Below are 26231 nucleotides of genomic sequence, written 5' to 3'. Positions count from 1 at the left end.
TAGTCAAGTATATAGAGATAGGAAGTGGAAGAGCAGTTGCCAGGGGCAGGTGGAATGGGAGTGGGAAATGGGGAGTTGTTTAATGGGTACAGAACTTCAGTTTGCAAGAAGGAAATGTTCTGGAGATCTACTTCCCAACTCTGTGAACACATACAACACTATGGAACTGTTCACTGAAAATTAGTCAAGATGGGCTGGGAGAGTAGCTCAGTGTTAGAGCACCTGACTGGCATGTGCAAGGATCTGGGTTCCATTCCCAACACTGGGGGAAAAAAAGTTAAAATGGTAAAATTTTTGGTATGTATTTTTCTCACAATGAAAAATAAATAATGAGGCCTTTCTCTAGCAACTGCTGGCCTACCTCCACTGAGCTGCTGGTCCTCTGAGGGCAGTGCCTGACCTGGGTGGGTTGTCTGAGAAACTTGGCAGCCTGTTCATAGGGAAGCACTGGGCAGGAGGAATAGAAATCCTTCCAAAACTGTGCCCTGTGGGACTATGTATGGGTCAGTGATGAAGGGTAGGTTGGGAAGGATGGCATCTAAGCTAAGCCACCCCAAACCTAGCCTAGGTCAAGGGACATGGGAACCTGTGACTTGTCAGTTGCAAGAGGAGTATCCAGGTAGTCAGTGGACAAGGTCAGCAATCACCACTCCCTCTTATGTCTTCCCTTACAGAAGGACAGAGGATGACCCTAAAACCACTGCCATGCAGTGCCAGGTCATTTTGAGTGTCCCAAACTTTCTCATCTACTGTCTGGCACACCCATGGCAGGCATTTTTAATTAACTGCAATATTCTGTACCACCAAGTTCAGATACTGCCTCAGGATGTACTGCATGCACGACTACAGAGCAGCCCCTACAAATCACAGTTGATGCGTGACTTCCAATCTATTGTCCTCAAAATATATTCTTGTGCTAGGGGAAGAAGGACAGGTAGTGACCTCCCCACTACCTGAGACCCGCTGTAAATCCAGTATGCTTGAAGTTCAGCTCGGGGCTGAAACTGAGATACAGATCTTTTCTTCTCACTCAGAATGGCTTTGGGCCTCTACCGAGTTCATGGAAAGTTCACCCCCAGCCCTAGATACCATATTTATGGCCCTGGCCTGAATCCAAGAATGCCTGCCTGGAATCCCTCCCTGGGGCTGTCAGGTCTCCTGGGAGGCTCCCATTTCCTTCCAGAACAAAAGCAGACAAATGATCTGGACTTCTCTGCCAGTCACCACAGCAAACACAAACCAGGCTTCCTCCAGGTTTGTGGTCAGGCCTTGGGGTCTCAGTTTTAGGTCAGGGCAGCCCAGGGCAATCACAAAGGGATGAAGTTCATCTGAGAGAAACTTGCAATGCCCAGAAGAGGCTGCTTGGGGATGTGAATGTGCCATCCCACAAAGATGACAAATACAGGCCTGGGGACAAGGGTTGGGAGTCAGCAGGTTCTTCATTCTCCCACACTGTCTGCTGAGCATGGTCAGAGGCCATGTTCTAAGGGTCAGGGTGGCTGCCATAACTCCACTTCCAGAACCCCTACCACAATCCTCCTGAAAGCCTCTGGGTTGACAGCCTGCTTTGATAGATTTTTCAACATTTGAAAAGATAGACTTTTCAACATTTGTTAATGGTGCTGCCAAAACTGGAAATCCATATGTAACAAAATTAAATTAAACCTCTCTCTCTCACCCTGTACAAAACTCAACTCAAAGTGATCAAGGACCTAGTTATTAGACCAGACTCTGCAACTACTAGAAGAAAATGTAGGCCCAAATCTCCATTATGTCAGCTTAGGAAGTGAAATCCTCAACGATACTCCTAAAGTGCAAGAAGTAAAATCAAGAAATCAATAAATGTGATGGTATCAAAATAAAAAGCTTCTCAATAGCAAAGGAAACAATCAAGAACATGAAGATAGAACCTACAGAATGGGAGAAAATCTTTGCCACCTGTACCTCAGAGCATTAATCTCCAGGACATATAAAGAACTCAAGCCAGCGGCTCTGGAGGCTGAAGCAGGAGGATTGAGAGTTCAAAGCCAACCTCAGCAAAAGCAAGGTGCTAAGTAACTCAGGGAGACTCTGTCTCTAAATAAAATACAAAATAGGGCTGGGGATGTGGCTCAGTGGTCAAGTGCCCCTAAGTTCAATCCCCAGTACCAAAAAAAAAAAAAAAAAAAGAACTCAAAAAACCTAACACCAAAGAAACAAATAACTCAATTAATAAATGGGCAAAGGAACTGAATAGGCACTTCACAGAAGAAGAAATACGATCAGTTAATATATGAAAAAAATGTTAAACATCCCCAGCAATTAGAGAAATGCAAATTAAAACTACATTGAGATTTAATCTCACTCCAGTCTGAATAGACAACAATAAATGTTGGCAAGGATGTGGGGGAAAAGGTACACTCATACATTGCTGGTGGGACTGCAAATTGGTGCAACCGCTTTGGAAAGTAGTATGGAGATTCCTCAGAAAACTTGGAATGGAACCACCATTTGACCCAGTTATCCCACTCCTTGGTAGATACCCAAAGGACTTGAAATCAGCATACTACAGTGACACAGCCACTTCAATGTTTATAGCAGCTCAGTTCACAACAGCTAAGCTATGGAACCAACCTAGGTGCCCTTAAACAGATGAATGGATAAAGAATGTCACACACACACACACACACACACACACACACACACAGGAATATTACTCAGCCATAAAGAAGAATGAAATTATGGCATTTGTCGGTAAATGGATGGATCTGGAGACTATCGTGCTAAGTGAAATAAGCCAATCCAAAAAAATACAAAGCCGAAAGTTCTTTCTGATATGTAGATGTTAACACACAATAAGGAAGGGGAGAGAGGAATAGAAGTTCACCGGATTAGACAAAGAAGACTGAAAGGAAGGGAGGGAGTGGGAACAGGAAAGACAGAATAAACTGGACTTAACTTTCATATGTTCGTATATGAATACACAACTAGTTTAACTCCACATCATGTACAACCACAAGAATGGGATCCTAGTTAGAATAAGTAATGCTCTGTGTATGAATAATATATAAAAGAAAAAACACTCTACTGTCATGTATAGCTAAAAAGAACAAATTAAAACAAAAACTATGCCTAAGACTCATTCCAGAATCATTGACTCAGAATTTCTGGGCATTGGTATTTTTTAAATCTCCAGATAACTATAGGGGGCAGCAGGTGACAACCAGTGCTTTAATCTTCCAAAAACTACAGGGTCTTCCCCTCAGCAAGCTAGTCTAGCTCTAGGCATACAGTGGTCATTCAGCATGTGTCACTGGCCCATTGCCATGCTGCCACTGAGGGATTGTAGTTAATTCTACCCGCTGCCCAGCACAGAAGAGCAACCCTTACCTTAGCGGAGATTCTCCACCACTGTGAGCTGCCCTGGAGAGAGCTGGTGCCCTTGGGGGCTCAGAACCGGGCCCTGAAATCAACCATAAGACTTCTTCTGAGGACTGAGGATCAAGCTTGCTGGATGATGTTCCTTGTCCTGTACTTGGTGTCACATCCTGGCTGGTGGGGGCCTTGGTGACCCTGTTAGATGCTGCAGACAATTCCAGGCGAGTCCCAGGGTTCTCACTGGATGTCTCAGGATCTTTGGCTTCAACCTCTGTGGGCAGCAACAAGTGGCCAAGAGGTACCTGGCCTGGGCCAGGAACCCCATCCACTTGCCCAGGTGAGGCCCCTGCCTGGGAGACGAGGTCAGCACCCATTCCTGAAGTGCTGAAGGAGGGCAGCCTCTCCACTGTCCTCTCTGACAGGTCGGCCTTCTGGCTCTCTACAGGAAAACAGGCAGGGTAAAGATATAGTCCCATTTGGAGGTGTCTGTCACAAAAGACACTGCAAAGTATGTGCACCAGGCCATTCAGTTTAGCCGAAGGCTGGAGATAAAGACCACCAGGAGGTTGTGTGAACCATGGAACATCCACACAATGGAGTGTTGCACCAAAAAAAAAAAAAAAAAAAAAAAAGCTAGAGAGTAATCTCAGGATGTTCTGAAAGTAAAAAGAAGCAAGGTGGAGAACAGTGTGTAGGGAAGCCTCTTTACCTAAGGGAGAATGTGTTTGTGTGTGGGTGATTTTGTGTGTGTGTGTGTGTGTGTGTATGTGCGCACTTGCAATGTGGTCTAAGTAAACCAGAGTTCAAAAGAAAAAAAGATTTTTAAAAAATATTTATTTATTTAGTTAGTTAGTTGTAGTTGGACACAATACCTTTATTTTATTTATTTATTTCTATGTGGCGCTGAGGATCGAGCCCAGGGCTTTGCACATGCCAGGTGAGCACTCTACCACCGAGCCACAACCCCAGCCCAAGATAAAAGATCTTTAAACGATTATGTATAGAGAGAGAAAACAATGTTTAAGAACAAAAGTAAAACCAAACTCCTCTCAATATAACTTGTTTTGTTGATTTGACTTTGAAACCATGTAAATATTATGGGATTTTCTAAAGAAAATTGAACTTTTAAAAAAGCAATCCATAAAAATTTAATGCAAAATGAAATTTTTAAAACGTGATTATCAAGTTGGTGGTATAGTACACAGATAGGAGTGATTTCAAGGGATTTCATTTTTAAGAAGTGATTTCATTTTTATTTTGCTTGTTTTGCCCAGTCTGATCCCAAACTTCTGGGCACAAGCCTCTCCTTCTGCCTCAGCTACCAAAGTAGCTGGGACAACAGGCAAGTGCCACCACACCCAGCTCCAAGTCAAAACATTACAATTGAGCTGGGCGTGGTAGCACACACCTATACACCCAGCGTCTGGGTAGGCTGAAGCAGGAGGATAGCAAGTTCAAGACCCTAAGCAACTTGGCAAGACACTGTTTCAAAATAAAAAGATAAAAAATAACCTGGGGACATGTGAATGTGGATCTGTGGTTGAACACCCCTGGCACCAAAAAAAATAAAACCTATTTCAATTGACTATATCCATCTGTAGTGGGATATATATATGTGTGTGTATATAATTTATATATATATATATATATATATATATATATATATATATATATATATATATATATATGAATGACAAAGAACTGTGCATAAGACAAAACAGCTTCGACAGTTTCTCAGTAATCACAATGTGGGTGATACTGTCAATATTTTCATTATGAACGCACTGTGTGTTCAATGTGGGAGGAAGCAAATGGGCCCACTTACCTTCCCAAGGCCCCCTGATGTCAGCTTGCACACCCCTGGTACTCAACGCATGCTTTGGTTTTGTTCCCTTCTCTTCCACTTGCTCTTTGTTCTAAAATAATAATCATAAAAACCATCATCTTTATCATCAACATCCTCTTTCAGGCCACAAACTTTTATTAACCACCTACCACATACTTAAGATAAAGTACAAGGTACTAAGGTTATTTGGCATAGTCTCACAGTAATCTTAGAATACTGCTTACCATCATTTTAGAGATAAGACACTGAAGCCTTCCCAAGGTCATGAAATTTAAAAGAGGAGGAGCTTAGTTTCAAATCCAGAACTGAAGTCTTTTTTTAAGACTTCGCTATATTGCTAGTGGGGGGTGGGCCCAACCCCCAACCCTTGGCCGAGGGTTTTAAATAGACCAAACCTCAAAGGACTTAGACCAAGGATAGAAACAAACTTAAAACATCAATTCAGATCAATTGTTTCTGGCTAGTACACTGTTGGTTTAGATTGGGTTCTAAAGTCAAACCCATGCTTAGTAGGGAGGAAGCACCACAGTGAATCTGCCTGGGAATTCCATGGTCATCCCCATCCCCCTCTCTAGGAGCAGGAACACAGACTCTCAAGGTAGCTTTGCTGGATTTGAACCCCATCTTCACCACTTGGCTGTGCTCCTTGACTTCTCTGCATCTCACTTTTCTCATCTGCAAAATGGGGATATTATCTGCTTCAGAGAGTCAGGGAGGATTAGGAGAGTTAATTTGTGGAATATTGGAGAAGTGTAATCAATACATAGCATTGCTCAGTAGTTCTAGTGATTCCATCCTGCCTGAGCCAAAAGCCATCATGTCAAATGACACATTGAATAAGGATAGTTGGTCCTGGCCCAGAAGCACTCCCTGCAGCTTTTCCTTATATCTGAAATCTGCCCAAGACCAGTGCATGAGGCCCCTATGTTTGCAGTTCTGAAACAGCCTGCAGCACAGTCCAGCCATGAGCTCTCAAGCAAATATCTCTACATGCTCTGACCTCTTGACAGGCCCACCTGGTGCTTTCAGGGAATTGGAACCACTGATTGACAAGTCCCTAATATGACTCCTGGTACAGGTCACAGCCCTGGTCATAGCCTGGGTTGTGCCATGAGGCACAAGACACTCTAGTAAAGGGTCTTCCCTGCCTTGGAGGTTCTTAACTGGAAGCTCAGAGGTCAAAAACAGCTCAGGATACATTAGGCTTGTGCAGCATTTAAATTTTTTTAATTCAAGCCAAGTGCGTGCTTACATGCCTATAATCCCAGGGACTTGGGAAACTGAGGCAGGAGGATCTCAAGTTCAAGGCCAACATCAGCAACTTAAAGAGACCCTCACCAGGGGCTGGAGTTGTGGCTCAGTGGTAGAGTACTCACCCGTCACGTGCAAGGCCCTGGATTCGATCTTCGGTACCACATAAACATAAATAAATAAACTAAAAATATTGTGTTCAACTACAACTAAAACATAAATATTAAAAAAAAAAAAAAGAGGCCCTCACCAATTTAGCAAGACCCTTTCTCAAAATAAAGAGGACTGGGGATGTGGGTTCAATTCCTGATTTTAAAAAATTATTTTTGTTTCTAACATTTAATCTAATTAAAATTATGTAGGATTCCTTTAGAGTTGATAAAATTGTTTCACATACATATACACGTACATGCACACTGTTTTATTCATTTATTTTTTCTCCCACAGTGTTAGATTTGAACCCAGGATCTCATACATGCTAGGCAAGCTTTCTACCACTGAGCTATAATCAGCCCAACTGGTCTATATTTTGAGAGTAGAGTTGGTTTCCTTGGTAGATACATTTGTTGACTGTATATTTAAACTGTGCATAGTTTGTGTGTGTAAGTTTATTGTACCTAATAAAATAATTATTATTTAATTATTATGCCTTAATAAAACTGATTAGGAAAAAATTCTAGGTTCCCAGCTTCTTTTAAAAAAATATTGGAAGATCTGGCAACTCCAGGCCCAAAGGGCAAAAACTGGCATGGGCAATTCCCTCTAACTCTTCCAAATGTCTCCCTGCTCCTAGGGTAAGTGTTGGTTCCACTGTTTTTCCTATACCGTATCCACTTCTCTCAATTCTGTTACCTGTTCACTCCTTCAGGATTTCAGGACACCAAGTTTTGTCCTTTTAATGGTAAGTACATAGCCCAGCACCTGACATGTGGTAAGCACTTAATAAAAAAATTGCTAAGCTGCTATTACCATCATCACCAACGTCATCAATGTGGCCCAGAACCTCTGCTGAACAGATAACTCTCCTTATCCCTTTTCTACAGACTCTGTCCTAACACCCATGTAGCTGGGGAAACTAGAGGCATTATCACAGATCTCCTCTTGTTTCACCCCACCAATAGAAAGAGACCTGTACACACTGTCCTTTGGCAGACCTTGTTGGGCTCAAATCGTCCTCTCCCTCCCTCCGTCTTTAGCGTAGGCAAACATGTGCACATGCATCTGCACCCACACACATACAACCACAGCTGGCTTCTGTCTTTAGGACTCAACGTTCTGGTCCCTACCTTGTCTGTTCAACCAGAAAAAAACATTAGCGACCTCAGGTACCATTCTAGGGGACTGAAGCACATGAACAGCTTGACCACGTGATTCAGGAATACTCCTGGCTGAGCCTGAAGCTGTCTTCCCTGAGAGAGCACCTGGCTTCTAGTAATAATCTAATTCATTGCTACAATCAAATGAAGTGCTACTGAGAACTTCAAAAGATTTGTGGAAGACCTTTACAAAGTCCTGGCATAATTTTCAAATTTAACAGCCAATGCCAGGATTTAATTCAATTCCACATATGATTACTATGCTCCTAGGCTCTTAGGAAACACAAAGAGGGTCTTCAGAAAGTCTCCATAATGCAGTTGTCAGCACTGACAATGTGTTCAGTAGCTGTGTCTGTGTCTCTGTTCACTGTCCAAACACTTCCTGTAAGACCACCCCTGGGAAGTAGAAGCTTCAGGGTAACGGACAGATCAGTAGCTGACATTCCCATTGGGAGGCTGGACCTACATTTGTAGATAGTTATTAATATGTGTATTAAATACAAGGATCAGAGAAAGGCCAATCTAGTGCCAGTGGGGCAAAAAAGACAAATGTTGCAAGAAGTTAGAAAAAAATTCTGTGACATCCCCCCATCCAGAAATGACTAATATTTGCAACATGTAAATCAATAATAAAAAGGCAGAAAAACAAAATAGAAAAGAACAAAAAGGACATGAACAGGCATTTCACTGAAAATACAAGGTTTTTAAACATAAGAACAATGTTTACTCTTTTAGTAAAAGAAATATAGAATAAAACCGCAAGATATAACATTCTGTCTACTTTTGGTTATGTTTGAAATTCTCCTTAATAAAAAGTTTGAAATCATTTTATGAATTCAAAAAGAGCAGTTAGCTTTAAGAAACATATAACCAATCACTTTTCTTGAATATGCTTCAAATAAACCATTAAAAATTTAAAATTGTAATATAATCTGGATTGGGGTTATAGCTCAGTGGTAGAGCACTCGCCTATCATGTGCCAGGCCCTGGGTTCCATCCTCAGCAACACATAAAAATAAATAAATAAAATAAAGGTATTGTGTTCAACTACAACTAAAAAATAAAATATTTTTTAAAAATTATAATCAGGAGTCTTTGAATACTGACTTTGGTAATATTACCAAAGTCATATTCAAAGTATAGTATTGTAATTATGCTTTTAAAATAGTCCTTATCGTTTAGATATAAATGCTGAAACATTTATGAGAGACATTGTTCAATGTCTCATATTTGCTTCAAAAGTAATCTGGAGGGGCTTGGGTTGTGGCTCAGTGGTAGAGCGCTTGCCTAGTATGTGTAAGGCACTGGGTTTGATTCTCAGCACCACAAACAAATAAATAATTAAAATTAAAGGTTTATCCACAACCAAAAATATATATACTAAAAAAGAGAAAAAAGTAATCTGGAGAGATAAAATGGGTGGGGAATCCATGAACTAACATTGATTTCCTATTGATGGCTAAAGCCAAGAGATGAACTCACAGGTCATTATCCAACTGGTCTTCTGTATCCATGGGTTCTACTATGAGCACTTAATCAAACTCATATTGAAAATATTCCGGAAAAATTTGCATCTGTACTGAACAGGTACAGATATTTTTTTCTTGTCATTATTATTAACTGGTCCTATATCCTTGTTTCTTTAAACCAGATAGTATAACAACTATTTAAATAGCACTTATTAAGTATTATAAGTAATCTTGAGATGATTTAAAGAATACAAGAGGATATACATAGGTTATATGCAAATATTATGTTATTTTATATAAGAGAGTTGAGCATCTGAAGATTTTGGTTTCCAAGGGGTTCCTGGAACCAATCCCTCATGGATACTAAGAGATGACTGTAATAATCTCTATTTTTATAAATATCTAAAGTTTTTCATACTAAAATATTCAAAAACATGCACATAGTAAGATCTCATTTTGGGGGCTGGGGGTTGTGACTCAGTGGTACAGCATTTGCCTGGTAGGTTCGATCCTCAGTACCATAAATAAATTAATAAATAGTATCCATCCTCAACTAAAAAAGTATTTTTTAAAAATCTGATTTTTTTAGTCATCAGAGAGAAAAAGAATCAAAAAGTTGGGTAATATGCTGTGTTAGCCAATGTAGCATCAATAAGCATTCCCATATGTTGTGGGAAAAGACTAAATTGTTGGTTTTTGTTTGTTTTTTGGTGGTGTTGGGGATTGAACCCAGGGCCTTGTGCATGTGAGATAAGCACTCTACCAACTGAGCTATATCCCCAGACCTAAGACTAAATTAGAATAAATTCTTTGAAGATCAGTTTGACTTTATTGATACAAATTTACCCTTCACTACTAGCAGTGTATCATACCAATAAACTCACACTTGTATTCAAAGACATACATCTATGGATAGTCACTACATCATTATTTATCATAGTTAAAAATCAGAAAAAAATATAAAGAAACAAGGATATAGGACCAGTTAACAAATTAAGACATATTCCTCCAAAATGGAGTACTCTGCAGCTTTAAGAAATAAGCACAAGGAAATTTTCTAGGCCTAGATATAAAACAATGCCCCAATTACATTAAGATTTAATGTGAACATTACATTAAATAAAATACATTAAGATTTAATGTATTTAATATATCAAGGCCAGATCAAAGTGAATAACATTTGGGGGAAAACAAAACAAAAAACTGAAGGTGAGGTTTATAGGCAGACCCCATATCTAAAAGGACTAAAAAGAAACTGGTACTTGTGATTGCTTACAGAGGTGAGGGGAGTTGTTCTGGGGACTCGGAGATTGAATAGGAGGGAAATATATACTCTTTATACTATATGAGCAGTCTCCTGTTTTTGTTTGTGTTTGTTTGGTTGGTTGGTTGGTTGGTTGGTTTGGTTTGGCTTGGATTTTGAGGGTATGGGGAGTTGGTGTGCTGGGGATTGAACCCAGGAACTTGAATCATGTTTTGTTTACCATGTACATAGTAATTTTCCTTTTGAAACTATTAATTATGTTTATTTTATTAGATTAATGGATTTTCTTTTTTAAAGCCAAGGTTGGTTATCAGTGGCAAGGGCCACTGCAGGGGTCTGATCTCCCCTGCAGGCCAGGCTCTCAGGGGAAGTCCAGGGCAGACAGCAGAAAGCTGGGGGATGGGAAAGCTCTGGGAGGGGCTGCAGAGTACAGAGGGGAAGGGATCAGCAGGGTGAGCCCTGGCCTGGCTGGGCTGTGAAGGAAAGTACCTTCCTATCCTCCTGTGTCAGCCTTAGTAGCCAACAGGGTCAAGCGCAAACCCTTTTAGACCCCAATTCATCCCCTGGCTCCAGGCTGTCTGAGTGCTACTAAGTGGCTAATCCTCATGTGCCCAAATAGGGTGTCCCCTCTGCACACCTCACCCCTCCACTCCCTCCCACACCCCCCACCAGAAGCCGAGCTTCCATTAACCAGCAGGTTTGATTATGCAACCCTTGGGAACAGCCACTCCCAGAAATGCCACCCTCCACCCCCAGGCTCCAGCTCCTGCCTGTTGTCCCCCATAGGTCACTGTCAACACTCATCTCCCCACAGGCAGCTGCACACTCCACCTACTCTGGGACAAAACACACAGTTGGGGACAGGAAGGGGGGATGGGTTTTTGAGTAGGGCCTGTCATAGGAAACTAAGCACTACCCACCTGTTTCCATCCCAGGTGAGGAGCAGAAAGAGGCCCAAAGAGAAAATAAGTGCAGGAGAAAGTACAGAAGCTTAATGACCTTCACTCCCTATCTGCCAATTTGTCCCTGACCTCTGGATTGCTTGGAACTGCCCAAGGTCTCACAGTCTTGGCTAGGGCGCTGCTTCTGCCTTTCCCTGGGAGAGCAGCACTCAGTAGTCTGACCAGAAATCTATCCATGACCTCTATGGTTCTAACTCTCCTTTCCCCAATCAATGCAACACACATGAGGCACAAGAAAGGGACACCATCTCTCCAACTCTCCAAACCCTAGCTGCCTGGCCAGTCTCCCCACCAGTGCCCAGGCTTCCCTTCCAGCCAGGGAAAGGAAGCAGGAACCAACCTCCTCGTGGCTGTCAACCAGGCTGCCTTTTCTCCAAGGAACACTCCCTTGCATGATGAAATCCACCACCTTTGAGTTCTGGAACACAGCCCCCACCAAAGCGATGGCCCTGTCCACAGCCACCACCATCCTGAAGAGAGCTTCAAGTTTGGCACCATGCTGGGTACCATCCTGTCGCACAGACTTCACCAGCTCTAGGACCTCAGTCCACCCAGCCTGTGTGTCAGCTGGAGGGGCACTATCAGCCGCCCCTGGGCCCAACCCTTGGAAGGCCTCCAGCCGGTGCAGGCCTTGCTCTAGGTGGCCCATGCCTTGGCACACACACTGTAGCTTCTCTGTGACATCTTCTTGGAAATGCAGGAGTTTGTCAACCTTCTCATTCAGCATGTTAAGCTTTTTGTCCATGGTGGTTAAGCAGGCCTTGCCCAACACTGGTAGACCCCGGGGTTCCAAACTCTCCTTGGAGGCTCCTGACATCCCAACTCAGGCTTGACAAGGGCAAGGATGAGGAAATGGAAGGGCCACAGACCTCTAGTTCTCACTTCAGCAGTAGTTTCTGGAAGTTCATTGTCCTTGGTAGCTGACAGCCTTGCCCTGTAGCACCAACCTGCTTGGACTGCCTGGGCTGTTTGGGGAGCCCAGAAGACCAGGTTTTCTCTGTGCTTTTGCCTTGCTTATCTCCCTCTCAGCCATGGGCTGTGACAGGCTGAGTTTGGCACAGACCTTTCTCCTTGGGGCCCCTTTGACATCATGGCAGTGTTTAACATTCCTCTCTGAGAGGCTGCTGACGGGCAAATATTTTAAGAATCTGCCCAGAGCAGGCAGGGTTTTGTGTAACTGAAGCTAAAGACTGAAAGGATCCTTTAGGTAATGTACCTGTCAGATGAACTTGACAAGAGAGCTTTAGGGATTCCAGGCACTGAGGAGATGGGGTCCCACCTGCCACACATATATCTAACTCACAGTAAAAAGCAAGATCAAAACAGAAAGAAATCTGAGACCATTCAAGCAAGTTCTGACTTTTACCATGATGAAAATTTTGATGATTTTGCAAATTAAAAACATATTTTTGGTGTTCCTACTTCACTAATGCCTAAAACATGTACTTAGACTGCTCGTAGGATGAATTTGCAGGTTCCTCCTTACATGGGGCTCTCAGTCACTAGTCATTTGTATCTAAAAATAGAAGTGAGGGAAAATGGCCTCGGCTCCTCACCCAAGTGCAAACCTATAGGTTGTGTTCCTCAGGTGACATTTATCAGTGATCTCCCTGACATCCCAATAAAAACGATGTGGTACCAGGTACCAATGTCTAATTGACAAAGATTCAGTAGGGCCCTATAGAGCAATGAGGACTATGTTCCCTCTGGTTTCCAAATCTTTTAGCCTCAGAAACCCTTGGTTTGAATGAAATTTTTGCAGAAGCATCAACAAATAAAGCAGACACGTAGAGTTGCTCAGGATGTCACCGAGATGGGGCACAAGGTACCAATTCACTATCTAAAGGACACCACAGAGGAGTCTTGAGTTATACCTTTTTCATCTAGAGAGGGAAATGTGTACAAGGTCACCCAAGCACAAGGCCTCCTTGAGCATAGGTCAGCCATGGTCAGTGAAGCACCAAGGGAGAGAGGGGCTTTAGTGTTCCTCACAACTTCCCGCTCTTGAATAAAAGCCAAGATGATATACTCTGACCTGGAAATGTAATTTACAAAAGCACCATGAGATGATTTTGCTATTTTAAGCCACAAGTTACCTATCAATACCATGTTCTTGCTATAAAGATGCAGCTTGACCACAACTCCCTCTCTATTCATCCTTCTCCTCAGATAACTGCCTGGAAGCAGCCTACACAGAAGTCCAAATCCATTTCTGGGGGCAGACCTCAATGTCATTTGTGGAATGACTCTGGAGCACACTCAAAAGAGTGTTGGTCTGCTCTATCTGCTGTGATTAAAAACACACACACAGCCAAGTGTGATGGCTTAATCCCAGTGACTCAAGCAATTTAATGAGAACTGGTCTCAATTTTTAAAAAGTAAATAAAAAGGGCTGAGGATGTGGCTTCGTGGTAAAGCACCCCTAAGTTCAATCCCTAGTACCAAAAATAATAATAATAATTTAAAAAAACATAAACAAAGTGTCCTTGAAAAATGAAATTTGGAGAATACCATGCTCTAGCCCCTCTAAGACCTCTGTTTCCAGAGAAAAGGCATCGGTATTGGACCAAGGACCACTCTTTTCCTCAATAATTTAGACTTACTACTTTGCTGTGGAACCAGTGTTCTCTAAATCAAACTTTGGGAAATGGCTGCCTAAAGAAATCTTTGGAAGTCCATCTCCCCAGGCCTCCCCATTGCTTCTTTCAAAGTTGGTGACACTAATTTTTGTGAAATAAAGTTCTCACCAGTCTGCACAGAGAGTTTCCGCCAACACATACCACAGGCTGCTGCATCATTATCTCTGCTTTGGAAATCTTTGGAATAACCTGCAAGTCCAGGGTTAATAAAACCCTGGAAAGATGAAACCAAACAATCCCAAAGGAAACAAGCAAATGCGATAGATAGATAGATAGATAGATAGATAGATATCATTCAAGTTACAAAAGAATTCACCCCAGGTCTCCCATAAGCAGCAGTTTTACATAGTAGTTTATTTACTAGAAAGGGGCCTCAGCCATCATCCACTGTTCCAGACCACCTTGAAGCTCCCTGAGGGCAGAATGGCACTTCTTCAGCTTGCCTTGTATCCTCAGACATGCCAGTGTGCCTGATGTATGGCAGGTAGTCAATACAACTGTAAAGAAGGAATGAATTAACAAGGCCACAGCAGGAAGCACCAGGTTTAGCTGACCATGGGAGATTTCTGTGGGAGTGGGCAGCAACTGGACTTTGCTAGAACAAACAAAAGAAGTACTTGGCAGGGTACCCTGGCAATTCCCAGAAGCAAGCTCTGGGACCTTCTGGGAGGAAGCTTAAAATACACCAACAGAAGCTCTTAAGCCCTCTTTGATGAGAAGGAGTAGCCAAGACAACCAGCTCTAAATCCCTTTCAGAGCTCGGCCTACAAGGAGAAATGAGTGTGAGCACATTGAGTTCCCTGAGGGCTAAAGCACGGATTCTTTCCAACTCTCACTGATGTATAGGACACACCAAGTACCCCACAATGGTACCTGCCTGGATAACAGAGGGATTCTACCCTCAAGGCAAGAGAAAGACCAGAGAAGAGGCAACCGTGCTGGATTTATACAGAGTATCAAATCCACTAACACTTAGTCCCTCCAGGGTGAAGGCAGGCCTGCTGATCCACTCCTGGAAAAAAGGCTGACCTCTTCTTGCCCCAGGGTTGGGTTAGTGTGAACCCCAAGATTCTTCCCTGCTCTTTTGTTGACCTATCTTGAGGCTGCAGAAGTGAAAGAGAGTGCAACATTTTCATTTTAAAGTGATATTAAGACTGACTCGGGTAAAAGACTGATTTCCCATATTTATCTCCTTCCCTTGAAGAGATCTGATTTAAGTGGTAGTAAAGTAAGACAATAAATACAGGTCCCCAGTGAGAAAGAATGGAAGCGGAGCTCTTGTTGAATGAGTGTTATTTGTAAATTTCTGGAAGATGGAAAGCTTTTAGGGGAGAGGTAACTGGAAAAACCAGAAAAAGAAAATCACAGCCTCACTGGGCACATGGCAAAAACAGACAAATGTAGAGCCAGCTTGCCATGTAAAACCCCAGAGAAGTCTATGAACCTTGAGAACCCGGGTGGAGTAAACAGGAGCAAAAATGCAACTCTGAGACATATTCCTCTAGTCCCTTCCTCCTTCCCAACTCCTCTGTACAGAAGGGGCATTGCCAGGAATCACTCCCACCCACCCCACTCCCCCTGAGGACCAGACTCTGTTTCTGGAGGAGCTCAGTGGCCCAATGTACAATACCTGTATGAACTAGCTCTGGGGGGTCCCTCTGGAGTTCCCTACTTGACCAAGCTCAATAGAGCCAAGCAATCAACAAGCCTCAACTACCCATCCAGTTTTTAGTACCTTATTCTGAAATATGCACAGATAAAAAAAATCACAATTATTAAAAGAAAGACACCAAGATGTAAGATTCCAAGACAAGTAAACAGAACCATAATCCTGGAGGAAACAACAAAAAAAATGAGAAATAGAAGTTTCAAAAAGGTCATCATTTATAGTTACAGAAAAATATGAAAGGCTATTCCATCCAGTAAAAGAGGATGCTATGGGGGCTGGGGATGTAGCTCAAGCGGTAGCGCGCTCGCCTGGCATGCGTGCAGCCTGGGTTCGATCCTCAGCACCACATACAAACAAATGTGTTGTATCCACCCCAAAACTAAAAATAAATATTGAAAATATTAAAAAAAAAAAGAGGATGCTATGGGGGGGTGTGGCTCAGTGGTAGAGCACTCACACAAAAGAACACTGGGTTTGAATATCAGCACCACATAAAAATAAACAAATAAAATAAAGATATTGTGTCCATCTATAATATTTTTTTTAAATATTAAAAAAGAGGATGCTACAGAAGAAAGAAGAACCATGTAATGAATATAAGAGAAGTCTTGGAAATTAAATATGAGTCATAAATCCCAAATATGGATTGGGAAATAACCTAATATCCTAGAAAATAGAACAAAAAGTTAAGATATAAACATAAGAAAATATGTTAGACTATGAATCCAGCTGGTCTCACTTCTAATTAGTTAGAGTTTCAGGAATAAAAATAAGAGAGAGGAGGAGGGCATTTATCAAGGAGATACTACAGTAATTTTAGAATAAGGGATAAAGAAAAGATTATAAAAACTTCCCTAAAACTAATACAAAAGAACTGAAATCAGAATAATATCAGACTTCATATCAAAATATTTCTCCTCTGAATTTTAAAGACATTGCACCACTGTCAGATGACAGAATGATTTGAAAAGATGCATAAAAATGCTGGGCATGCCTGTAATCCTAGCAACTCAGGAGACTGAGACAGGAAGATCGCAAGTTTGAGGCCAGCCTCAGCAAATGAGCAAGGCCCTTCACAACTTAGTGAGATCCTGCCAAAAAATAAAAAGTAAAAAAGGCCTGGAGATGTAGCAACCCTGGGTTAAACTCCCAGTAAAAAGAAAAAAAAAAAAAAGGCATAAAAAATGTGACTTTTTCTTTCTTCTTCTTCTTTTTAATGCACCCTAAGGAAGCTGCTTTGAGGATGTGCTCCAGCAAAAGAAGGAAGTAAGAAAAAAATCAGTATACAATATAACTAAAGATATATGTAGTAAATGTTAAGATCAAGGAGCTTAGAATAAGACTGTCTGAATTTAACTCCTGCCCCTGCCTCACTAGAATTATGACCAGGATTTACTTAACTTCTTCCAAGTCTGCTCTTCCTATTCTGTAACATGAAAATAATAATGATAAATACACTTCACAGAGTTGGCAAGAGAGTTACATGAGAATGCTTGTAAAGGCACCTAGGCCATCAGCATGGTGATGGCAGAAAGGGCAAAGAGGAATATAAGGAATTAGAAACTCCAAGAAAATCAGAGTTTTTACAAGAGAAAATAAGATTAAAGCACAATAATTCATTTCGTAATGAATATTTGTATCATAATAAAGTAAATGGTTTATTAAGTGAAAACAATAGCATATCTATTGTGAGTTGGGAAGTATGAAAAAGGTTAAGTCTTCATTTATCTGAATAGGAAATCCACAGATCGCATACAGAATTAATATGAAAAATATGAGTACCAAAAGAAGGAACAGCTAAAAGACTCCATGTTGCCTCTGGGGATCAGGAACCGAGAGAATATCTAACTACTAAACATGCAGAATATCTAACTACTAAACATATAGTACACTTTGTTGATTTGTATATTTAATACTATGGGAAATTTCCAAGAGAGGGAAGCCAGGTGTCCAGAAGAAAGGTGCCCTGGCCTACATTATATAAATGCTGTATGAGCTAGATGCATTCCTGGAAATTCCTTCACCTCAGCACACAGCCATCTTGATCCACACAGAGGGTTCCTAACAGTGTAATATCCACAGGGCTGAGCGCAAATGTAAGTAAAACCTTTAACACAGTGCCTGAAAATAGTATAGATTAGAGCTGCTGTTCTTAAAATCAATCTCACCTTCTCTCCACCTCCCATCCCACGAGGCCAGCCCAATAAGACAGCAATGTGCTCAGTCACCTTATTGAGGAAGAGGGACAGTACCCCAATCCTAAACAAGCGCACCCCTCCTCACCATCCAGCACCTGGCCCAGTAAACAGTGGCCACATCAGCTAATGGTGCATGCAGGGGACATCTGGCCCCCCTACATCCCCTGCGTGCACCTTTAGCTGATGTGCACTCTGAAGGTGCCAATGTGTCCTCCATTGAGCTGAGCTTATTTAAGAAAGGAAAATAGAAATGAAAAAGACCTCGAGAGCCTCAGAGTTCAATGCAGACAACTTTGGGGTTAGCTGCCACTGGGCATTGTCTGCCCAGTATATCCTGAATCCATGGGGAAAGGCCCCAGCTGACCACCCCCAAACTATATCTATCAACCAAAGTTTTCTGCTGACTGAGTTTCTTGGTTTGAGAGGACCTTAGGTCTGGGGGACAATTGTCACCAGGGCTCCTTTAGTCCCATGACCTTACCAATTGTTTCTCAGCCTTCTACTTCAAAGCATGCTAGCTTAGAGCTGCCCTTACCGCAAATATCTGGGTGTAATCTGATGCCCGCTGCTGGCCTCTGGTGCTGGGACTGTGCAGTGCTGGAGTGGGGCATAGAGTCCCCATCCTGCAGGCCCCAGAGCTGTGCCAACTCAATGTTTACTCTGCCTGGAGATGGATGCTACCCAACTGCCTGGAGCTCTGGGAATGAGGTGGGCTGGCCGGCCAGGATGATTTCTCTGGAAGAACTCAGGCAGTAGCGATAAGCCTGGCATTTCCGCTTATCTCTGACCCTGTCCCAGGCCCCAGTGGCATCCAGAGGTTTCACTTGGTTATCTGCTTTGTTGGACTCTATCTGCCTCTTTGGAGGCCTACTTCCTGCATCACTTAGCAGAGTGTCTAGTTGTGAAACAAACACTGTGTGGTCCAAGAAAGAAAGGGAAGGAGTCCTGGTGCAGAGCTGACTTGAGTTCAAAACTCAGAATTCTGGGACAGGGAACCTGATGAGGTGGGAATCCTTTATTTTAAGACAGAAGTCCTGATTGGCAACAGAAAGGGCAGAAGGCCTGTGTTTTTTCAATGGGGCTGCTCACACTCTGGCTAAAGTCAGCCATCTCCAGGCTGCAAGAGTTTAGCTACTGCCTCCCCAAATAAAACTACTCAGGAAGCTACCAAGGAGTACACAGTCCCTAGGACTGGGACACAAATTAGAAGTCAGGGAGAGTCCTCTGGCTAGATCTTCCCAGAATGCCCTGAGGGAGGCTAAGCTCTACACACACAGACAGATGACAGGCAGAAACACATCATTTTGGGACCACAGCTTACCTAGTATGGCTGACAAGAACCAGGGAAGAGGCTGGCCCAGTAAACAGGTGGTTATCAGGCTGTTGATATCAGCTCACTTTTCTAAGCCTAACCATGGCCAGACTCTGTGCTAAGTACTGTAGTAGGCATACCTTATTTAAAACCCGCCGCAGCCCTAAGGGGCAGATAAACCATTCTGCCACTTTAGGAGGGATCTCAGAGACTCTCAGGGTAATTTTCCTTACCATGTACATAGAGAGCCTAAGGACCAGAGAGGAGAAGAGACTTTATGAAGGTCACACAGCAAGGCAGTGGCAAAGATAAAACTGTCATCCTCATTAAGACCATAGATTCATCCCCCTGTTCTGTGGGTTGAGAGGTCAGGAGGTAAGTAGAGGGAGGAAGATTGGCCTCTGCCCCATAGGCTCAGTTCTGACAGTTATCTAAGGATAATAGGAAGGGGCTTATATCGAGGATAAAGCAAACAAGATCCCTCAGGGGCAGGGACTCTCAGATATTAGGCTGCTGCTTTTTTCACAGTAAAATGTCTACAACTTGTCTCATGCTGACCACCCAGAAAGTGAATTAAAACAATAGCTACAGACCTACTAAGGTCAAATCCAGGAACTGTGCTCAGGAATAAAAAACAAAGTTGGCTTCTCTGAAGCAGAGAGGGAGATGACAGCTGTACAGAATCCTGTCTCCTGCCTCAGGTGCTGGTGAGTTTGCTCCCAGAATCTCCTTGTCTTCTGTATTCAGCAGTCCTATCCCTTGCAGCCTTTTAATTTCATCTCTTCTTTCCTTACATACTTAGTCAAATTTCTCCCTGACCAAGCAAAGCAAGGTAAAATTGACCTTAAAATACTAGGAAAGAACAAAAAGCACCATTAGGAGCCAAAATCCAGACCAACATTCATTCATTCATTCATTAGTTCTTTACTGAACAACACCACTTATTAGGTAGTAAATACTTATCGAGCACATTTATATGCCAGGCACTATGCTACATCTTTTACATAAATTACTTATTTGCCCCTCACAACAGTTCTTAGAGGCTTAGAGTGATGAAGGCACTTTACAAAGTAAGAACCTGGATTGATTGGTTGATTGATTTTGTGGCACTGGGGATTGAATCCATGAGAATTCAACCACTGAGCTATACCCTCAGCCCTTTTTGAGACAGGGTCTCACTAAGTTGCCCAGGCTGGTCTTGAACTTGAGACTTTCCTGCCTCAACCTCCCAAGTAGCTTAGATTTCAGGAGTCTACCACTGCACCCTGCAAGAAAGGAACTTGGATTTAAATGTGGGCAGCCAGACTCCAGTGTCTGCTTACAATTAAAAGCAATCTAACTTAGGGGATGGAGTTGTAGCTCAGTGGTAGAGCGCCTGCCTAGCACATGTGAGGTCCTGCATTTGATTCTCAGCACCGAATATAAATAAATAAAATAAAAGTCTATTGACAACTAAAAGAAATATTAAAAAAGAAAAAAATTAAATAAATAAAATAAAGGTTAAAAAAGAATCTATTTAAACAAAAGCAATCTAACCCTAACTTTCTATTTTCTAAAACTTGAATTTGTCTCTAGAGGGCTACATTTTCCAACTGCCAATTCAGAAAACTCAACTCCATTTGCAAGCTAGAACAAGGCCAATAAGTTTCATGCCAACACAATGCCTCGCATTTCTACCAGCTCACACTGGTAAGGTGTTTCCACCTGTAATGTACTTTGACATTTGTCCTCACAGTTGCTATTCATCTGAGGAGGGTGGGTTATGGTCCCCATCTGACTAATGAAGAGACTGAGGCTCACAGTGAGTCAGTGGGGAGCTGGAATCTTGCGTCTAGCTCTATATAGTTCACTGTGTTCACTCCAAAAAAGGGAGGGTTTCTGGAAGACCCCCTTACCCTCAACATACATACTGCTACAGGACACTACCCTACCTGTCCTGCCTGACAGGAATCAAGGAGATTGGGGGTTTCTGATAATAGGTTGCTTTTTTTTTCTCAGACTGACTATGAGCAAACCTTGTGCTAAGCACTTTACCTGCAATCTCATTTAAACCTCTTGACTCTGTTAACTCTTGTGGGTTTAGAGCTCTGCTATGTTGTGAGAAATACCAAAAGTCTGGATGAGAAGGAGGTTAATATATCAGAACAACAGAGAAAGTGGGACCATCACTAACTGCAAAGGACATGACTGGGGCAAAACTGTAAACCTAGAAGTGTGTCTAGCCCCATTACATTTGATTAAAATAATTTTATTTTCATTGCTCTACTTCTCTCCTTTCAATTTACCCACCTACTTTCTGAGAAGAGCCCAATCCCAAGATATTTTGGTGTTAAATCTGAACAACTGATAGCAGAGGTGGAATATAGTATCTACATAAGAGGACTTTGATGATCTGGGTGACAAAGTCTCAAGAACAGGGAAGCAAAAAGGGGAGAGAGACAAGATACCCAACAGGGTCTGGGGTTTGGAGACAAACAGGTCCTCAAGCAGCCTCAGGATGTGAGACAGTGGAGGGGGACAGGAATTTGTAAAAATGTTTGCTGCAGGGTATAAATGGTCATCAGGAATCATGAGCAACAATGGCACTGCAGTTGGGCTTGGCTTGCATGAACTCAAGTCTTTGCAGAAACAGCCACATGGTGCAGGTAATTCAGGATGTAAGAAGAGACAAATAAATTGGGGAAGACTTCTTGGAGGAAATAAAACTTGAGCTGAGCCTTGAATAATGAGTGAGATTTGGGGAGGCCAAGGAAGGGCAGTTTCAGGGAGGACAGAGCAAACAAAGCTCCAGGTAGAGCATGACAGGTGGGTATGATGGTGCAGGGACTGTGCTCAGATCAGGATGTGTTAGTGGAGGCATACCTGCTAGCTGATTTAGCAGGTATGATCCTTAAAAGAGTGAAGGGATAAAATCAGGCAGACATTTAGACACAAAGCAGAAAGAGGGACAACTATCCGATGAAATATTTTTGAGTAGGGAGTAACATAATAAAGTCAGTTTAGGAAATGGAAAGAAATGATTACCTGGGGAAGGGTATTTTGACTTAGAAGGAACACAAAGCTATTTCTGGGATGCTGGAGATGTTTTCTATCTCTGGTGGTTGTTGCATGGGGGTATTCATGTTTAAATTCCATAGGCTGGTGGGCTAGGGTTGTGGCTCAGTGGTAGAGTGCTTGCCTAGCATATGTAAGGCACCGAGTTTGGTTCTCAGCACCACATATAAATAAATGAATAAAGGTCCATCAACAACTAAAAATATACATACATATATATAATTTTTTAATTCCATAGGTTTTAATATGTGTGCATTACACCGCCTATGAGTCATGCCTTGTGTCCTGTTAGCATAAACTAAAAAAGCAAAGGGGGATAAATGAGCCTGGCAGCAGAGTGCTCACGGATTATGAGAGCTGGGACCAGCACTGAGGCAAAGCCAAAATCAGCAAGTGTTTATCACTTCTAGGATGTGTGCTACCATGTTGCCAAAACACATGAGTGCTAAGGAAGTGGAGAAACATCTGAGAGAACAAGTCTTTGAAAGTTCTCCTACAAATGGGGCATGAAGTTCAGAGGCTCTCATCCACCACCACACAGCTGGCAACAGAAGCATGACCCCTCCCTGTTGTGGCAGAAGATTCTAAAGATCTGTGATGCTCTTCCTAGATCCAGTGGGTGAAGACTTCATACCAAAAGCAGGACAGTAACAGCAAATACAGAGTTATGTTTTTGTTTACAGCGTACATGGATGCCAATATGGTTAGTTCTGCATTAAGGATTAATTTTTATTTTCTATTTATCTTTTTTTCTAATAAAAAAAATTAAGTGTATAATTTGTGTTACTTGCAAGGTTTGGTTTTTTTTTTTTTTTTCTGTAACAGTCACTATTCATCTAGACCCACAAGAATTATTCTAGGCAGATAATTTACACCAGAGAATAGCGATAAGACTCCCTCAGGACCACTGTTGACGGAAAATAATAATAACCTTACAGAAAGGTCTGAGGACAATTGTTTAGTCTCAAATGATCAGAAAATACCCACATTTAGGTATTAGCTTAAGAGACTTTTCAGAAATAGCAAATCCCATGGGCAAAGAGCAACTGTTTGTGTTTTTTTAAATAGATTCTCCACCCAACTTGGGGAAAAAAATGTTCCAAACTCCACACACAACTCATAAACTAGCTTGAGTTAATTTGGGATTTTTTGAGAAAGCAAATTGGCAAACATTTGGGGAAAATCACCAGTTACAACATTTCCAGTTGATTTAAGCACCGATATTACTAACCATAGTGATAGTTTTGGAAAACACTTCTGAAGTCTGAATTACACATGCGATTCCCCCAAACCTGTATAAACCAAAGACAGATCCATGCACCCAAAACCAAGAGCTGTTCGTTTTTATTTGTGAGCAGACTCAGAAAGTGTTTTCTGGAGGGTCTACATGTCCCTCATGTGCTGCTAAAAACAAACACACAGCAAATTGATCACCTGCACTTACATACCACCTTTCATCCATGGATCCCAAGTGGTCTGCCAGAAATGCTGTTTTCATAAGTCTCCGGTGAGATGTGTAAATATTGTTACCTCCATCTTATATACAGATAAACTTAAACTCAGGAGCAGATAAGTGGCTTGTCAACAGTTAGAACCCAAGACAAGATCTGTGCAAGCTGTCCTCTGGTTTCCCTTCCTTGGCTGAGTGTCCCTTTGAGCTTTCTTGTTGGCCCCTGTATAAATCATGTACGCAGACCATTGTTTCCCTAGTGATGGAGGTGGCATTCTATTTCCTGCCCTGAAGCTGGCCTGGAGCCCTGACTGAACCACATTTAGACACAAATACATCAGCTGTGCATGAGTGGGGATAGTTTGGTTCCTTGGAAACCTAAGTGGCGTGTGTCAGCTGGCCCTAGCCCACTGAGAGCCATTCCAGGCCATGCTACTAACTTCTCATCACTTGCCCACAGCAACTCATAAGAAAAGTGATGACATCTCTTGGAGCTAAGTGAACAAATTGGGAACACCTCAGAGGCAAACTCATTGGCCCTACTCCAGTCCAGTCTAGATGCCTGAGACCCAGGCCCCAATACTAGTACAGTTCCCCCACCCTGCTCAGTTCTACGGACAACAAATCAAAGTGTGCTGGTCATTGATTGTATGCCTGACAGGCAACTGAATTCACCATTCCTGGCTGCAGTATTAATTTTGTATTTATTACTAATGTGTTCTAGAATGACCATTTAGAACCAGAGCTGGAAAAATAACAGATGATGAGGCACTAATAAGGTAATAAGAGAGTCACAACCTGAACACTGTTTCTCTTACAGCTGTAGTCACTATAAGAATTTGGAGATGGAAGCCAGGTGTAGTAGCATACACCTATAATCCCAGTAACTTGGGAAGCTGCAGCAAGAAAATCACAAGTTTGAAGACAACTTCAGCAAATTAGCAAGCTCCTTAGCAACTTAATGATCCCTGTCTCAAAATAAAAGTACTGAGTATGTAGCTCAGTGGTAAAGTGCCCATGGGTTCAATCTTTGGTACCAAAAAGAAAGGAAAGATTGAAGAAAGAAAGGAAGGAAGGGAAGGAAAGGAGGGAGGGGTGGGGAGATGGATGCTGGGGATGTGATTCAATGGGAGAGTGCTTGACTAGCATGCAAGAAATCCTGGATTCCACATCTAGCACTTAAAAAAAGAAAAAAAATTAATTGGAGGTGTGTGTGTGTGTGTGTTTTCTCTGTTATTTGGTCAGTAAATGCCATATGTTGTCAATTTAAATTAATTTCAATTTGCCTCTAAAATGCCCTGTTAACTTTACTGGATAGCCATGGGCATCACATGAAATGGAGGCTGGGTTACTGGGGTTGCCCTTCCTAAACTCCATACACATTAACAATTATAATATCTAGAGGGACCCAACATGGCAGCCGGCGAGGAAGCAGCACTTTCAGTATCTCCACATTAACAGGATTAGAAAGACCCATTAATACGCCTGGATTCTACCTGCTGAGGAACTTCTAGCAAAATTCCCCTGAAAAGAGACCTGCCGGGAATTAGTAAGTTTATTAGAGGTGACAGTTTGTCCGAGACGAGTGAATCTCGGCCACGCGGCGCAGAGGTCCAGTCCCGCCCACCTGGCAAACGGCACCCGCCCGCCCGGCTCAGGAGGCCACGTGAAGGGACTCTAACCAAGCCTTTATGAAATAGCGAACTGGGATCTAAAACCAGAGATTGAGTCAGACCAGAGACAAGCCAATCCCACCCCTCCCTTTGGACACTCCGGCAAGGAGCCAGGGGCCCGCCATAGCAGAGAGGGGAAGTCACCAAAGTTCGGCCAACGAGATTCCTTCCCAGCGGAATCTACTTTATCAGGAGTGTGACTCCCACCCACATCAGACACAAACAACCGGGAAACTTCAAAAATCTCTCCGTGGGCGTGACCGTAAGGGCCAAGGGACTCCCGACCCCCCAACTCCCCCTACTGCCAGTGACGTTGGCGTGAATGTAGGGGCGGAGGGAAGCAGAGATGACTCCCCACCCCCAACTCCCCCAACCGCCAACTGAGAGGGCGTGACGGTAAGGGCAGAGGGAAACAGAGGCCACTCCAGACCCCCAACCCCTCCTACCGCCAGCAGAGTGGTCGTGATTGTAGGGGCTGAGGGAAGCAGAGGGGATCCTCGACCCCCAACTCCCATTACCACCAGTGGCGACACCAAGGTCTTAGCCGCCAGCTTCCGAGGGCGTGCCCACCAAAGGGGTCCGGAAAAATTAAACTATTGACTCCCAGACCACAGCTCCACAGCACTGGGGCTTAGATGAATGACAGAGAGAGTGCTCAGTTGTTCGGGAAATAGGGCACGCGGTGGGGCTGAAAGTGTAACCAGATCCTTGGGGAACCGCCTCCGGTGAGCAGGACCTGGCTGGCTGGCAGGAGGAAGGGGAGGAGGGGCC

At 42.8% G+C, this 26231-nt stretch overlaps 1 protein-coding gene across 10 annotated transcripts in view; it reads right to left on the bottom strand.

Moving 5' to 3' along the window:
• The window catches only part of LOC107144901 (VPS35 retromer complex component), an 87466-nt gene extending 63451 nt beyond the window's left edge, over positions 1-24015 (bottom strand). The window contains exons 1-3 of one of the 10 annotated variants that reach the window (XM_048792254.1): positions 23782-24015; positions 5183-5273; positions 3370-3796 (exon numbers count right to left, since the gene is read on the bottom strand). In XM_048792254.1, coding sequence (XP_048648211.1) covers positions 3370-3796; positions 5183-5273; positions 23782-23835 — 572 coding nt within the window. In that variant the 5' untranslated portion in view covers positions 23836-24015. Of the gene's footprint in view, positions 1-3369; positions 3797-5182; positions 5274-11805; positions 12536-18506; positions 18673-23781 lie in introns of those variants that run through there. The other 9 variants (XM_048792256.1, XM_048792255.1, XM_048792257.1 and 6 more) reach the window with 9 other exon arrangements.
• Positions 24016-26231: the final 2216 nt, after the last annotated feature.

Source organism: Marmota marmota, unplaced genomic scaffold, assembly GCF_001458135.2.
Source record: "Marmota marmota marmota unplaced genomic scaffold, marMar, whole genome shotgun sequence".
NCBI lineage: Eukaryota > Metazoa > Chordata > Mammalia > Rodentia > Sciuridae > Marmota > Marmota marmota.
This window is presented reverse-complemented; position numbering and strand designations above follow the sequence as displayed.